At 41.6% G+C, this 13,686-nt stretch overlaps 1 protein-coding gene across 6 annotated transcripts in view; it reads left to right on the top strand.

Moving 5' to 3' along the window:
* The window catches only part of cfap74 (cilia and flagella associated protein 74), a 38,425-nt gene extending 26,189 nt beyond the window's left edge, over positions 1-12,236 (top strand). For all 6 annotated transcript variants that reach the window (XM_052057334.1, XM_052057333.1, XM_052057329.1 and 3 more), the window contains 17 exons: positions 128-215; positions 1,412-1,585; positions 2,869-3,002; positions 3,076-3,325; positions 4,117-4,242; positions 4,361-4,482; positions 5,130-5,264; positions 6,054-6,166; positions 6,276-6,331; positions 6,644-6,763; positions 6,891-7,046; positions 7,174-7,312; positions 8,034-8,188; positions 9,146-9,278; positions 10,266-10,384; positions 10,768-10,902; positions 11,109-12,236. In XM_052057334.1, coding sequence (XP_051913294.1) covers positions 128-215; positions 1,412-1,585; positions 2,869-3,002; positions 3,076-3,325; positions 4,117-4,242; positions 4,361-4,482; positions 5,130-5,264; positions 6,054-6,166; positions 6,276-6,331; positions 6,644-6,763; positions 6,891-7,046; positions 7,174-7,312; positions 8,034-8,188; positions 9,146-9,278; positions 10,266-10,384; positions 10,768-10,902; positions 11,109-11,213 — 2,260 coding nt within the window. In that variant the 3' untranslated portion in view covers positions 11,214-12,236. The remainder of the gene's footprint in view (positions 1-127; positions 216-1,411; positions 1,586-2,868; positions 3,003-3,075; positions 3,326-4,116; positions 4,243-4,360; positions 4,483-5,129; positions 5,265-6,053; positions 6,167-6,275; positions 6,332-6,643; positions 6,764-6,890; positions 7,047-7,173; positions 7,313-8,033; positions 8,189-9,145; positions 9,279-10,265; positions 10,385-10,767; positions 10,903-11,108) is intronic.
* The last annotated feature ends 1,450 nt before the right edge of the window (positions 12,237-13,686 follow it).

Here is a 13,686-nt window from a genome sequence, read left to right as displayed (position 1 = left end):
CATAAAACTAAACAAGTGTGCTTTGCAAGAAAGTGCAGCTAAGGCATTTTATCATAAACGTGTAAAACGGTAACCTCTTGAGTTACAACAGGCTTTTGGACAATATATTTACTTTCTTGTCTCCCAGGAACACCTTACCCCAAGATGCTAACAAGTATTTTGACAGTGCTACTGGTGTCCTGGAGGTTCCAATGACAGTGCAAGTTGCAGGGCAGGTTTGTATTATACTTTAGCTGGATTATACACTGTCCATTTTCATTCTCCATGTGATTCTGGAAACTTGTTTGTCATCTTTATCTCGAACACAAACTGAGCCACTGGAGGTTGTAACCTATTTAGCTCATTATCTAAAATTATCTCATACCCCTAAGGCCCAGTTGCTCCATGGGTGTTCACAAGCCAAGCATAAATGTTGCTCTGCATTCAGTCAAGGAATGGGTGTCTCATTTGAAGCCTCAAATCTCAGAAACAGAGAAGCTGCTGAAACATGGTTATAGCACTCAGACCAGTCGTATCTTCTTGCCAAATTGTCGCCATCCCAGTTCCTCCCTCTCCAAGACCCTATTGCCTGTCCCTGCACGGACAAGGAAGAGGAGGTAAAGCCCTGACAAGAAGCCAAAGACACGGCCAGGATGTTCCTGTGGAGCACCAAATGTGTTGCCGATAAGCCCTGAGCTCCTGGCATTAAAGCAAGTGCACACACAAGCAAGCGCATGTACATTGTTCAAAGGTCAAGATTCAGGATAGCTTCCAGCATTTGAGATCTGATATTTGCAGAATAATATGGAAATTGGGATTGGTGAGATCTGATTTATATGCCAAGGCTTGAGAGACACGATAGTGACAACATGCCAGGATGATTTGCCTTACTGATCTGCCTCCATTTAAATCGACGACGTCCACTTGAATGTCTAAATGTCACACCTCAAGTGGGGCGCCTCCTCAGCATCCTTCCCAGAGCACACGCTACTTGTGGAGCATATGTAGCCTCCGTGAAGTTGACGTTTATGCTGGAGTTTAAATAGAAAGTGCTCCTGTATGCAGCACAGTGCAAAAGCAAGAGAAGAGACATCGCCAGATTTCTTAAATGATCTGAGGGGTACATTTGTTAACGCTAGAGGAAGGGAGAAGCATTCGTACAACCGCGTAGTTTGCAGAAAAATAATATATGTAGCGGATATCTCAACTTCCGTGAGTGACTGAGACAGTAGTACCTTATAGAATAATACATATTTATTGGAATAGTGTTTAATGTATTATTTATACAAGGTGCTCTCCACTCTCATAAAAACGAATAGAGCCCTCTGCAGTTGGAAAAAAAAAGACATACAGAATATATATATAGAATACTTTCGATACTGGATCTTGCAGTTTGCAGCTGAATTTAAAAAAAAAATCTTCATGTTTTCAGGTGCAGCCTGTCATTTACACAGTCCAAGCAATTGTGACATCGTCCGACTTGAAGTTTGGCCAGAGCGAGGTGGACTTTGGATATTGTTCTATTTACCAGTCAGTCAAAAGCAGCGTACGCCTGACCAACATGTCGCTACTCCCTCAAGAATTTGGTTTTGTTGGCCTTCCAGAGGTGAGCGGAGTGATGCGCAAACCATATGTGCCATGAGAGTGATTATGTGCTGTGGAAAATTGTCAATTCGTACAAAATGTTCTACTCGAAAATTCAGCATTTGTGATCATGCCAAAATTAACTTATATTTTCTATTTCTAATTTATGTTGATGTGAGGGGAGGAGCTTTAATTGTACTGTACACGTAAGCCCTGTCCAGTAGAGAGATGTTCTTTTCCTCCATCTTTTGGCTCTTCTGTGTGATTTTTAAACGGTTTTGGGCAGGTTTCAATGATTCACCTGTTTTCACAATTGACAGTGGGGCTCCATTTCGGAATAGTCGGGATTTGTGTTTAATTATTATGAATGCGTCTTGGTTTATCTATCAATGCCAGCAATGTATAGTGACAGGCAGAACAATGAACTGCTCTTCCACTGAATGGCAGAAGGCAGATTCAACCTGTGCATTGACTTTTTTGACATTATTGTTAGGAAGGGTGCTGTGAGGTTTTATGAATGTAAAATATGTACGAAAATACTGTACTACCTCATAGACCTTGGGTTCGGGATGTGTGAATGCAGATATAGCATTATAGACTCGTGAACACTGACCTGAACTGAGGCAGGCAAGGGCTGTAGTTCTTGGGGTGTTTTTCTATGTTCTTTAGCAACCTCCCGGATGACATTTTAGCACTCTTCGAGTCATTTTAGCTGGTCGACGCTCCTGTAAATGTTTGCCACTTTCCCCGTTTTCATCTATTTGTGGATAATGGCTCTGAGAGCAGTTTGCAGAAGCGCCAGAGTCTTGGAAATGGCTTTGTAACCTTTTTCAGATTGGTAGATTTCAAGAATTGTTTTTTTTTCTAATTTCTTCTTGAATTCATTCTGATTGTGACATGATACGTTTGTTTCTTGAGCTCTTGTCACTTACTTGAATTTGTTTGGCAAATTTAATTGATTTGATTTCTTGATTCACCACTTGTGGTTCTGGGGTTTTTCCTGTGAAATTGAACTCAGTTTTCCAAAAACTGTTATTAGTTTCAGTTAATTTGTGATATTTTTTTTTTGTGCTTCCATAAGTCAAATTGGCATTTAGAAACAGCATTTTATATTTCCTTGGGTAATCTCTGCATGATATTGAAGTTGGTTTGATGAACTGAAACCTTTGTATGTGATAAATGTGCAAAGAATGCAGAAATCAGGAAGGGGGCAAATTTAATTTCACAGCACAAGCACTAAGAGAGAATACATGTGATATACTCTTTGGTAAATATGTATACTGTTATGTTTTGCTCAAACCACAGTTCGTCGACGTCCAACCTAACGATGGCTTCGGCACGCTTCTCCCGCAAGAAACACTGGAGATTGATGTGATTTTCAGCGCTAACAAAGCAAAAGAGTACCGTTTCCATCTCAGCTGTAAATCCGGAATTAATAGGTGAATTTCCAGCCCTCTCTAGTACTGTCACTTCAATGACACTTAAATTATAGCCATTCAAATTTGTCTCAAGAGTTTTTCCCTTGGCTTGCCGTGCCATGGGTGTCTGCCCGACGTTGGCGCTCTCCCATTCCCTGGTGCAGTTTGGACCCACGGCGGTCGGCGACCACTCCACTGCGCTCCTTTACCTCACCTATAACCAAACCGTGCGAAACCAGTCCAAACAACGACCCTCTGCTGGGGCCAGACTGTTTTCCTTCACCCCACCTCAAGACTCCAGCATCATAATCACTCCCGCGGCAGGACGCCTGCTGCCTGGGAAGGTGAGACGAGGAGGAGGAGGACATCTTTCAAGTTCAGGCTGACCTCTAACGGGCACGTCATTGATGTCTTTAATCAAACGACTTATACTTTTGTGTGTGTCCGTGTGTGTGTGCGTCTCTGTGTGTGTGCGTAGACTCAAGGCCAACTGAATTAAGTTTTCACTTTGATTTGTTATCGTTGTACCCAATATTTCGCATTGTGGTTTTTTATAACATCGAAATAATGTAATATAATTTGAATACACATAAAATCTAATACATATAATCTAAACAGCTAATTGATCTTCGACCTCATGCTCTATTTAGTACAGTTTAACACGAATCTGCTGTTGACTCACTGGCCATGTCGCTACTATGGTGTTAGTACTCCCTCTGCTGGAAATCTGACAAGTGAATGTCCCCCCCCCCCCTCCTATTTATTTATTTATATTATAATTGGGCGTGTTTATTTATTTATAAATAAATAAATACGCCCAGCACGTTGGATTAGTGGTGGCAGGCTTCAACGTTCTGAGTTTTCGAATCTCGGCTCCCAAATGAAGACACATAATGTTGCAAAGGGATGTTGAAAATATATTTCCATACAGCAAAATGTATAAATTTCATCATATTGTCGCTCAGTAAAGTTGTGGGACAATTGAGCTATTATTGAGTCATATCGAACTTATTGATTTCCTATTTAGAAGAGATTTGTGAATGTTGCCCTAAAACACAACCATTATTTTTTATGAGTTGTAATAATTCAATACCATTAACCACTTTTTGCCTTCATGCTTGTTGCTGCACTCCAGAGGTGTTTGGTCCTGGTCACTTTTAATCCCAAATTGGAAGATCGGGATATCAAGGAAGAGGCCCTGCGGCTCCTTCTCAAAGCCAAGCAGACCAAGGAGGACTCTAAAAAGCTCCTTGAAGAGGAGGTGCAGCTTACATCCATATGAACAGCTTTCACACTCTTGTATATGCTACTCAGACCTCTCTGTTATTGTCTTCACTTTCATGTCAATGATGGTATTTACATGACTGATGTTTCCAAAGGCTAAAAGGGACGCGGAGCCCAGCAAAGGGAAGAAATTGTCCAAGGCCAGTAAACTGTCAGATTTCTCCTCCAAAACATCAACCCCAGTCGAGACACCGCCACCTGACAACATAGAGGCGGGGTAAGAGTGTGATCTAACCTTGCATATGTTGAATAAATTGTTTTTAGAAGAGGCATCTTACACTTTCCAAAGTATGTTCCAAGTTGGATTGGTAAGCTTAACTCAATTAACACTACAATTTAAAGTCAAAGATCCAACAACATTGAATTATTCTCCAAGGTAATGTCAGGCCTACTTATACTCAAGCCCACGCTAGCACACTACCTCCCAAGTTTGACTGATATGGTATGCTTTGGAACATCAGCCATTCCCTTGGTTCTCCAGTTATCATTCCTTTGTTTTGTTCTCTCTAAAATGCTTACAAAAATGTATTTTTTTAGACATCTGGTTATATATTACAAGTGGCTTTTGTCTTGTTGTAATTCACTTACCCAAGACAAAACCGGCGGTAGCACGACTCACAAACAAGCAGGGAGGGAAGTTTGCAGAGAAAGCTTTGCAAAACACGTCCTAACGGGCACTCAAAAGAATCTCATACAAATATTAGAAATGATGCTGAAATCTACAACTTGATCCCTTTGTCAAAGTACTTTCGAGGCTCTACAATTTGAGTCTCAACTGGCTGTAACTCATTAATGGTAGCTCAGAATGAATGTGTCATCTTGGATGTTTAATTTCAAATCAATTGTGCTGAATTTTGTTCCTAGAGGTCAGAGGTTTGAGGAGGCGAGGGCATCTCTGCTGCACTCCTTCACCTCACGCTACAGTGAGTACACTATCCCTTGTTTCGTGTCAGATGGTGACCCTCCTGAGGAAGACAGGCAAGCCCAGCCAACATGGAGGTAAAAAAAAAAAAAAAAACAACTCTAAAGGATAATCTCGTTTTATCCTGTCCCCAGGCATTTTATAAGTAATGCTGAAACATTCTTAACTGCCAATTTAAAGTCAACCACTATGAAATAAAACTAAAATAAAGTAAAACTACCCAACATTTCAAGGCACCTGAAAGACACATAGTACAGTCACCACATGGTGTTTTTGTTAAAATTAATAATTGTTGGATTGATGTCTCTTGACGAGCATTATAAAAAAGGGCAAGTTAAAAACTCGATTCAATTGTGACATAAATCTCGCGGCGTCACTGTCTGCCAAATGCTCGCGAATGTAGCAAAGCACTAAGTTTGCTTTTTGCAATCGCTCCTGTCTGTTTTCAGCCTTGCTGTTAGTGAAAGCAGTGCATGTCAGCTAGGGACGATGGATAAATTTGAATTTGATTCAGTTAAATTACCGGTATGTTCAGCTGTTTCTTTTTAACAAGTCATGAATATGTACTTTGAAACGTTTGAACGTTTGAAACAACGTTAAAATGGTAGTTATGTTTAATTGGTGTTGGATAAAAAGCACTACCTGTAAACGGTTCCTAAAGCCCCCCAAAACGAGCTTCCTGATCCATAGAACCCCTTTAGTATTTTTATTATTTTAATCTATGGCCTAGTGGTTGTTAGCATGTCTGCCTCTCGCAGTTCTGAGTTTCATGGTTTGGTTGCTTGTGTGGAATTTCCCTGGGTACAGGCTTCCTCCCACTTGCCTAAAATCATCTTTATTCGATTTTACATCGAATCTGTCCACAGTCCTCTCAATACAGTCTACTTGAAGCTTCAATGTCCTGCCATACAGCCTCCTCTAGTGGTGGTCTCCAGCAATATCAGAAATTATGCCTTGGATTTTCAGCAAGTAGCAGTAGGTGAGCATAATCCTCCTGTACAGTGAGGATACAATTCCCATCCACGTGTCACTCCTCCAAACGTATTTCGTCCAGTTGTGCTTTGAATTTTCTCCATTTTGATTTTTAGGAGAGCGGGTGACGAAAAGGTTTTCCGTCAAAAACATTTCAGAAGAATCATTAGAGGTATTATTTCACCATCAAATAATGATTATTTAATAGGGTGTAATTTATGTATACTGTATAATACAGTGTATGACCCTTTCATGCACCAATAATGATAACCTGGAAACTGATAACATGATCAGCTGTCCACTGTAAGAACCATTGTCCATGAAAATTATTATTTTTTAAAAATCTTGTTTTTTTTTTTTTTTATTGCTGCCTATTGGCTAAATATGCATATTTTCAGTAATATCTTAAGTCTTTAATTCCTCCTGCTATTGGGACTCAGATCAAGTACTAACATACCACCACTATTTTGTGCTTGTTTGCAAGATGAGATCATCATTGCTGGATATATATGGACCCTTTTCACTTCTGAACTCTCTCAGAGGTGTAGGACCCGGAGAGCAACACACCCTCGTGTTGGCCTTCTGTCCTACATTGGAAAAAAAGGTGCCACCTTTAAATTACAACTGCTCATTGCTGGGTCATTTCCTTTGCACAGTAATTGACGTATGTTGTCACTCGATGGAATGAATTGTATTCTGAGCTAAATCTAACCAGGTCCTCTGATCATTAGTACTGTGAGACTTTGGAGGTGCGTTGTCAGAAGATGACCCTAGCCGTGACTCTGCGTGGTGAGGGAGTGGTACCTGCTATCACCTCCTCCCACTCTGGAGGTCTCCTGGACTTTGGTTACGTGCTGGAGAAGGAGAGCACCTCATATGTCCTGAAGGTAAAACCATCATATTTTGTTGGTGCCCTTCAAGTTTGCAATTTGCTTTGAAGTGTCTCGGTTTTCAAATACCTCTACCTGTCAGGTTTTGTGTTTGTTGTCATGACAAGCCTTACGACGCTTGCAGCTCCAGAACAGCTCGGCTGTTGCAGTGGGTTTCAAGGCGATGTTGTACAGTCTCTCGCTCTCCAAGACTAAGGGTGCTGATGAGAGGGTGGCCCTGCTCTTGGGTGGTTACACAAACTCCAAAATCCAGCCTGTGGTCGGTAAGTAGATGGATGGTTTGGTTTGGATTTTTTTCCCCTCATTTTATCTTGCATAGTTGAGGTACTACAGACCGCTGGCATCTTTTTAAATAGGGCAACAGGGGCAATTGGTGGCCGACGAAATCCTTTTTTTTTAACCCCATTTTAGGAGTCAGCATCAGCACAAAATCTTTGGTTTTCAGCTAGGAGCAAAAACAGCCAAATAGTCTACTAGAATAGCTGAACTTCATTTGGGGTTAATCATAGTTTTAAATGGTGGCACGTACTTATGTGCTGACTCCCTTTTAATGCGTTTTGCATGATTGGTTAATTCTGAACACAACCACACACGCAGTCATAAGAGGCCGTGATCATTTGTGCAACCAAATTTCATCTCAGTTCTATCCGTTCAGTTTTACTTCTCTCTATAATCTTTTTTTTTTAACAATTAACTAGTTTAGGTTATAGGCTACACAAAAGATGGAAAGAAAACCTGGCATTTAGATAGGACTGAGTAGACTTTTTATATCCACTTTTCAAGAAGCTAAAGTTTGTGCATGCTAACTGGAATACTCACTCGACATCGATCTTCAATGACTTTTGATGGCAAAGAAATGTCATTCTCACAACTGCAAATCATGAGAATCACGATCAATGTGTTTTACAATCAACCTTATGTAGTCGAACAAGCAGATGTAGCAGTTAATATAAATATGCATTGAACATGTTGTGTCATGCGCAGGGACGCAGAACTACAATGGACTTAGTGTTTTCAGTGTTCTGCCTGTGGAGGGAAGCATTGCCGCAAGACAAAGCCAGGACGTCGTCGTCACATTTCATCCTGATCACCCCTCCGCCAACTATTCTGATCAACTCACCATTGAACTTGTCAATAAGGTCTCTAAAAGCAACACACTTTGCCAGTTTGAAAGGAGATTTTTTTTTTTAATATTTCATACTAGATTAGTGACTCGTATTTGCTAACTCACCTATTTGTATATGTTTTGGCACTTATCACTTGCTTAACATCCACACTTAATTACGTTTTTTTTGTTTGTTTGTTTTGTTTGTCCGATCCCCCGCTTGTACACCTTTTTTTTTTTTTTTTTTTTTACTCGATACCCTACTTACTTGTTTCCATCCATCCATTTACCGATCTGCTTATCCTCACAAGGGTCGCGGGGGGATCTGGAGCATTTCCCAACTGTCTTTGGGCAGAAGGCGGGGGACACCCTGAACTGGTTGTCAGCCAATCGCAGGGCACATAGAAACGAACAACCATCCACGCTCACACTCGCACCTAAGGACAATTTAGAGTGTCCAAACAGCCAGGATGTTAATGTGGGAGGAAACCGGAGTACCCAGAGAAAACCCACGCAGGCCCGGGGAGAATATGCAAACTCCACACACGAAGGCCTCAGCTGGAATTGAACCCGGTGCTTCTGCACTGTGAGGTCAATGTGCGAACAATTGACCCACCGAGCCGCCCGCTTCCTTGTGTTGTTTTTCCAATAATTTTTTTAAAGTCTATCAATTATTCATAGATTTTTGCTATTCGTGGTCGGGCCTGGTCCTCAGTAGCTGGGAAATATGTGTGCCAAGTGATTCGTGAGTAAAGTGATGAGTGCTGGGATGATAAATTTACATGAAACATCACAGTCATATTCATGCTTGTAATTGGCCCTAAGCATAGGGTAGAAAAAAATATTTTGTAGGTTTTATTGTCATGCCGGTCCCAGATATGGTTATGCACTGTTTTAAAAATGCTCTGGCAGTTTAAGAATGCTTGCCTTTTAACCATCCTGCTTGCATCAAATAAATCAATCTAAGTGTGGTTCTGTTTCTGTGTGCTAGAGTAAATTGTGTGTGCTGGATCTGCGAGGTGCAGCATCTTCACACAATATGTATCTGCTTGGAGGGGAGCCACTGACAGTTCCGATTGAATCCCTTCTTCCTCCACTAATAACCAGTCAGACTCACCTCGCAGGTACATCATCTTCTGCCTTTATCTCTGCTTTTCTCAGCCAGTAGTTGTACTCTACATTCGCGGGCATATTGGCCTGTTTGCGCTTAACTCTTTATGTGGCAAAGTAGCAAAATTCCGCCAAGCAACATTGACACCATGCCTTTATCTCCAACCATTTTTAAGCTACAGCCTTTAAAAAGGGTGATATAAAATCTGAAAAACTCTGGTGCCTCAAGGGTTGCCGCGATTCTGCCGTCCAAGCTTCACCAGCCAAGCGTAACTTGAAAATAGTATGTGCACAACCATCACAGAGGCATGGTTCGGTGAAGTATGGCCCACATTTCTGGATCATGGAGTACCTTTAAGAGATGTGAACTCCGTAGAGATCAATTTGGATCATATGCCAACCCTTAAAAGTTAAATTAACTTGCGTAGTGAATCCGGAGGTTATACTGATCTTCGGCAGTGATGTACGGTTCATCGACGGGCTACTTTGAAGGAGAGCGTGTTTCTGCATTCACATTTAATAGGGCAGTGTGATATGGCCAAAATTTAATATCTCAATATTTTTCCAGATATCTTAACAACAACTTGATAACGGGGTTACTCTAGGTCAGTGGTCACCAACATGGTGCCCGCGGGCACCAGGTAGCCCGTGAAGACCACTTGAGTAGCCCGCCAGTGCCTGGACATTGTGATTTGCTAGTAGAAATTATGATTTAAAAATGCAAACATTGGCAGTACTGTGAGACATTTCGAAACACGATCAAAGTCTGACAATTTAAATCATCAAGTATTAAAAATAACACATCCTCATATTATTGAAGGTATTTTGGACAAATATGTTATTTCAGACGTGTATCAATTTGGTAGCCCTTCACACAATCGGTACACATGAAGTTGCTCTCACCCTCAAAAATGTTGGTGACACCTGCTTTAGGTTCAGTGAAAACAGCATTTATATATTTTGGGGGGACTCAGTTAACATTTTAAACTCTTCCCCACCAGGACAATCAGATGAGATGGAAATCCAAGTGCTGGTCACCCTGCTAGCCAGCTACAGCATGGGGACCATCAGACCCGCCGTCAAAAATCTGGAAGTCGGCTGCATACGGGCCAGTAAGAAGGTGCTGATATGAAACTTTTAAACAAAGAAGACTCTTTTTTTTAAAGGGTGCTTACAGTTTAATCTCTATTGTAGTTGTCCTGCCATAGATGTAAATGTGTCTTATTAGCTCGATGGAGCAGCATTAAGGCATTAATACATTGAACTGTCGGATGCTTTCAATGGTTAAATAATCCATCCATCCATCCATTTTCTGAACCGCTTAGTCCTCACTAGGGTCGCGGGGGGTGCTGGAGCCTATCCCAGCCGTCTTCGGGCAGTAGGCGGGGGACACCCTGGATCAGTTGCCAGCCAATCGCAGGGCATGGTTAAATAATTGTATACGTAATGTAAGCCAATGCATTGATTGCACCCTGACTGCTTTGTTTGGACCAACCCTTTCAGGGGAATGACTTTAACTGGGACAACATGGCATCTCTGCAGCAAATGGGCTTCAATGTGGAGCCCAGCAAAGGCAACGTAGAAGCAGGTACCAGACGCACCATCAAGCTCACGTGGATCCCACAGAGTGGACATAAGGTGAGGAGGAGCACTTTTTACTTTGGAATTGCCTTACCAAAAATAAAAGGGGGGTGGGGCGGGTGGCTACTAAAGGATACACGTTTTAAAGAGCAACATATCCAGTCATGCAACATCAAGTCATGATGCATTTTAATTCAATTCCAAAAATGTTCTGCACACTTGGCGAAACTGTGTAGCAATGATACAAATGATTTGTGTTTCAGCCCAATGAAGTGGTGCAGACGTGTGCCCCTCTCACGTTAAAAGGTGATGAAACGAGGGTGTACAGCGTCACCCTCATTGCTTTGGTCTCCACTCATGTCGACTGATTCATTTTTTCGTGGATTCTTTTTCCCAAAAAAATAGTGATGTATTTGAGAGCGAGACTGAACAATTGGAAACCACAATGTTTTGCCCTACTCATGTAGATAATACTAAAATTAAGACAAATTCTCAATGGAATGTGGTGGTATCCTCCACAATTGCAGAATACAACCAAAATAAACATTTGAACAGAAACTGTCTATTATTATCTTTATAACTGTTTGAAGCAGCTCTTCGATTAGAATCATGTCATGTAGGCGTACCTCATGAAGTGGCTGTTGAGTACTACTTTCCGAACAATTTAGTAACAGGAAACATCACACGTTACTATTATTATTATCCATCCATTTTCCAATCCTCGGACGTGCTGGAGCCTATCGCAGCCATCATCAGGCAGTAGGCGGGGTACACTGATTGCTTGCCAGCCAGTCGCAGGGCAAACATAGATGAACAACCATTCGCGCTCACACTCACACTACGGAACAATTTTGAGTGTTCCATTAACCTGTCATGCATGTTTTTGGAATCTGGGAGTAAATCGGAGTACCCGGAGAAAACCCACACAGGCACGGGGAGAACATGCAAACTCCACACAGGGAGGCCGCAGCTGGAATCGAACCCCGCACTTCTGCACTGTGAGGCTGACGCGGTAACCAGTCGACCACGCCCTTATTATTTTTATTATTTATAATTATTTACAGGACTATAGGACCAAAATGACCATGCATTATTTACGGACAGGTAAACCTCACAATGTTTTCCAATTGTGCAAGAGATTCCTTAACTCCTTTATCGACATCTGCATTAATCGAATGTTAAGTGTACGCAATTCCTTTGTACCCAGCAATGGCTTCTTGGAAATCAGTTAAGTATTCTCTGTAGTACTCATCTTTATTCCGGAAAACTTGTCTGAGGTAATAAGGTGACTCAACGCTTGTTGCATTTTGTTTTACTGAACCATACAAGACATCTGTAAAGCTGCCTCTTAACTGCCTTCCTTTTCAGCAGTAAAGGAAATTGTGACAACAGCACGGTGATTGAGTGCTGAAGACTGTCCCTTGCAACAACAACAAAAAATGTCAGGTTCGACTCTGAGTATGCTTTGGCATTTGTTCGTGGCACTTTCTGTATGCAGTACAATACCAAAACAAAAGTTGTATCCTTGGTTCATTGAAGACTCTAGAATAGATTGTCCATCAGTGTATGATTTATTTTATTATGTCAGTTGGACTGAATCAGTCCTCCCAGTGATAGGTGATCTTTCCAGATTTTCCCCTTGCCTATTTAATCACAGTACTGCACTGAGAACTTTCCATGCGCCCCATGTATGACTCTTTTATATTGTTCCAATATGTTATGAAAATAGTCCTTCCAAGTGGCATCCTTGGCTGCAATTTCTGGATGCCTGAAGGTGCCACGTTCTTCCGTTCAAACATTTATACGTGGAAGAATTCTTGTTATTTGTCATGTGCACACATGTACGTAAAATGTGACGCAGACTGTAGTGTAGCGGGCTCAGTGGTACAACACAGAGGTTGGTGTTCTGATCCCCGGCCATTGTGACCATGTCAAAGTGTCCTTGAGCAAGATACCAAGCACCCCCCTTGGTTGCTCCTGGTGCTGTGTACTCAGAGTCGAAACGCGTCAGAGAAATGACAGCCCATTTTCCAGAACCATTACTAGGGTATCTGTGTCTTGGACAACAGCTTTGTGTCGGGGGGCGGGGGGGGGGGGGGGGGGATTAATGCTCTTGAACTAGTTTCCCCATGGTAGCAGATTATGATCCTTACCACTTGGCCACTTAGGAAGGTTCTGTGTCTCAAAAATGAATGTGTTTTGGTCCGAAATGTACTGCCGAAACTAAAATTGAATCGTTTGGCCCGATAGTGAGCATCACTGCATTGAAGGAGGAGGGGGAAAAAAAATCCCAACCGTAAAATGGGGGTGCCAGCATCATGATGTTCTGCTACAGGAGGGAATGGTGCACTTAACAAAATAGATGGCATCATGAGGAAAGAACGTTATGTCGAAATTCTGAAGCAACATCTCAAGACGTAAGCCGGGAAGTTAAAGCTTGGGTGCAAAAGAGACTTTAAAAATGGCAATTACCTCAAGTAGTGCTGGGCAATAGAGCTGAAAGGTGTAGCACGATATACAAATGTCAGATCATTCAATATCGATAACTGCTGATGTTTTTTTCACCAAAACAATCTGGAAAAATATGAAATGCAGACAAGAAAAAAAGCAACTATCCAGAGGAAAAATACCATTTAAAATAGGTAGTAGCAAAACTCGTTTTCAAGGAATTTACACTATTATTGTGTACATTTTGTTGTGCAATGTCATTTGCTGTACATGAATGCTCCTCAACCAGTGCTGTAAAGGCTTATTTGTGTGAGGCGATATACACCATCACTGGTCGTTGCATTCATTTAAGGTTAGGGTTCTGCTCCCAGCAGAGCTGGAAAACAGGCAGGA

The sequence above is a fragment of the Hippocampus zosterae genome, chromosome 2 (genome assembly GCF_025434085.1).
Source record: "Hippocampus zosterae strain Florida chromosome 2, ASM2543408v3, whole genome shotgun sequence".
Lineage (NCBI taxonomy): Eukaryota > Metazoa > Chordata > Actinopteri > Syngnathiformes > Syngnathidae > Hippocampus > Hippocampus zosterae.
Note: the sequence above shows the minus strand (reverse complement) of the source record. Positions and strands in the feature narration are given on the sequence as shown.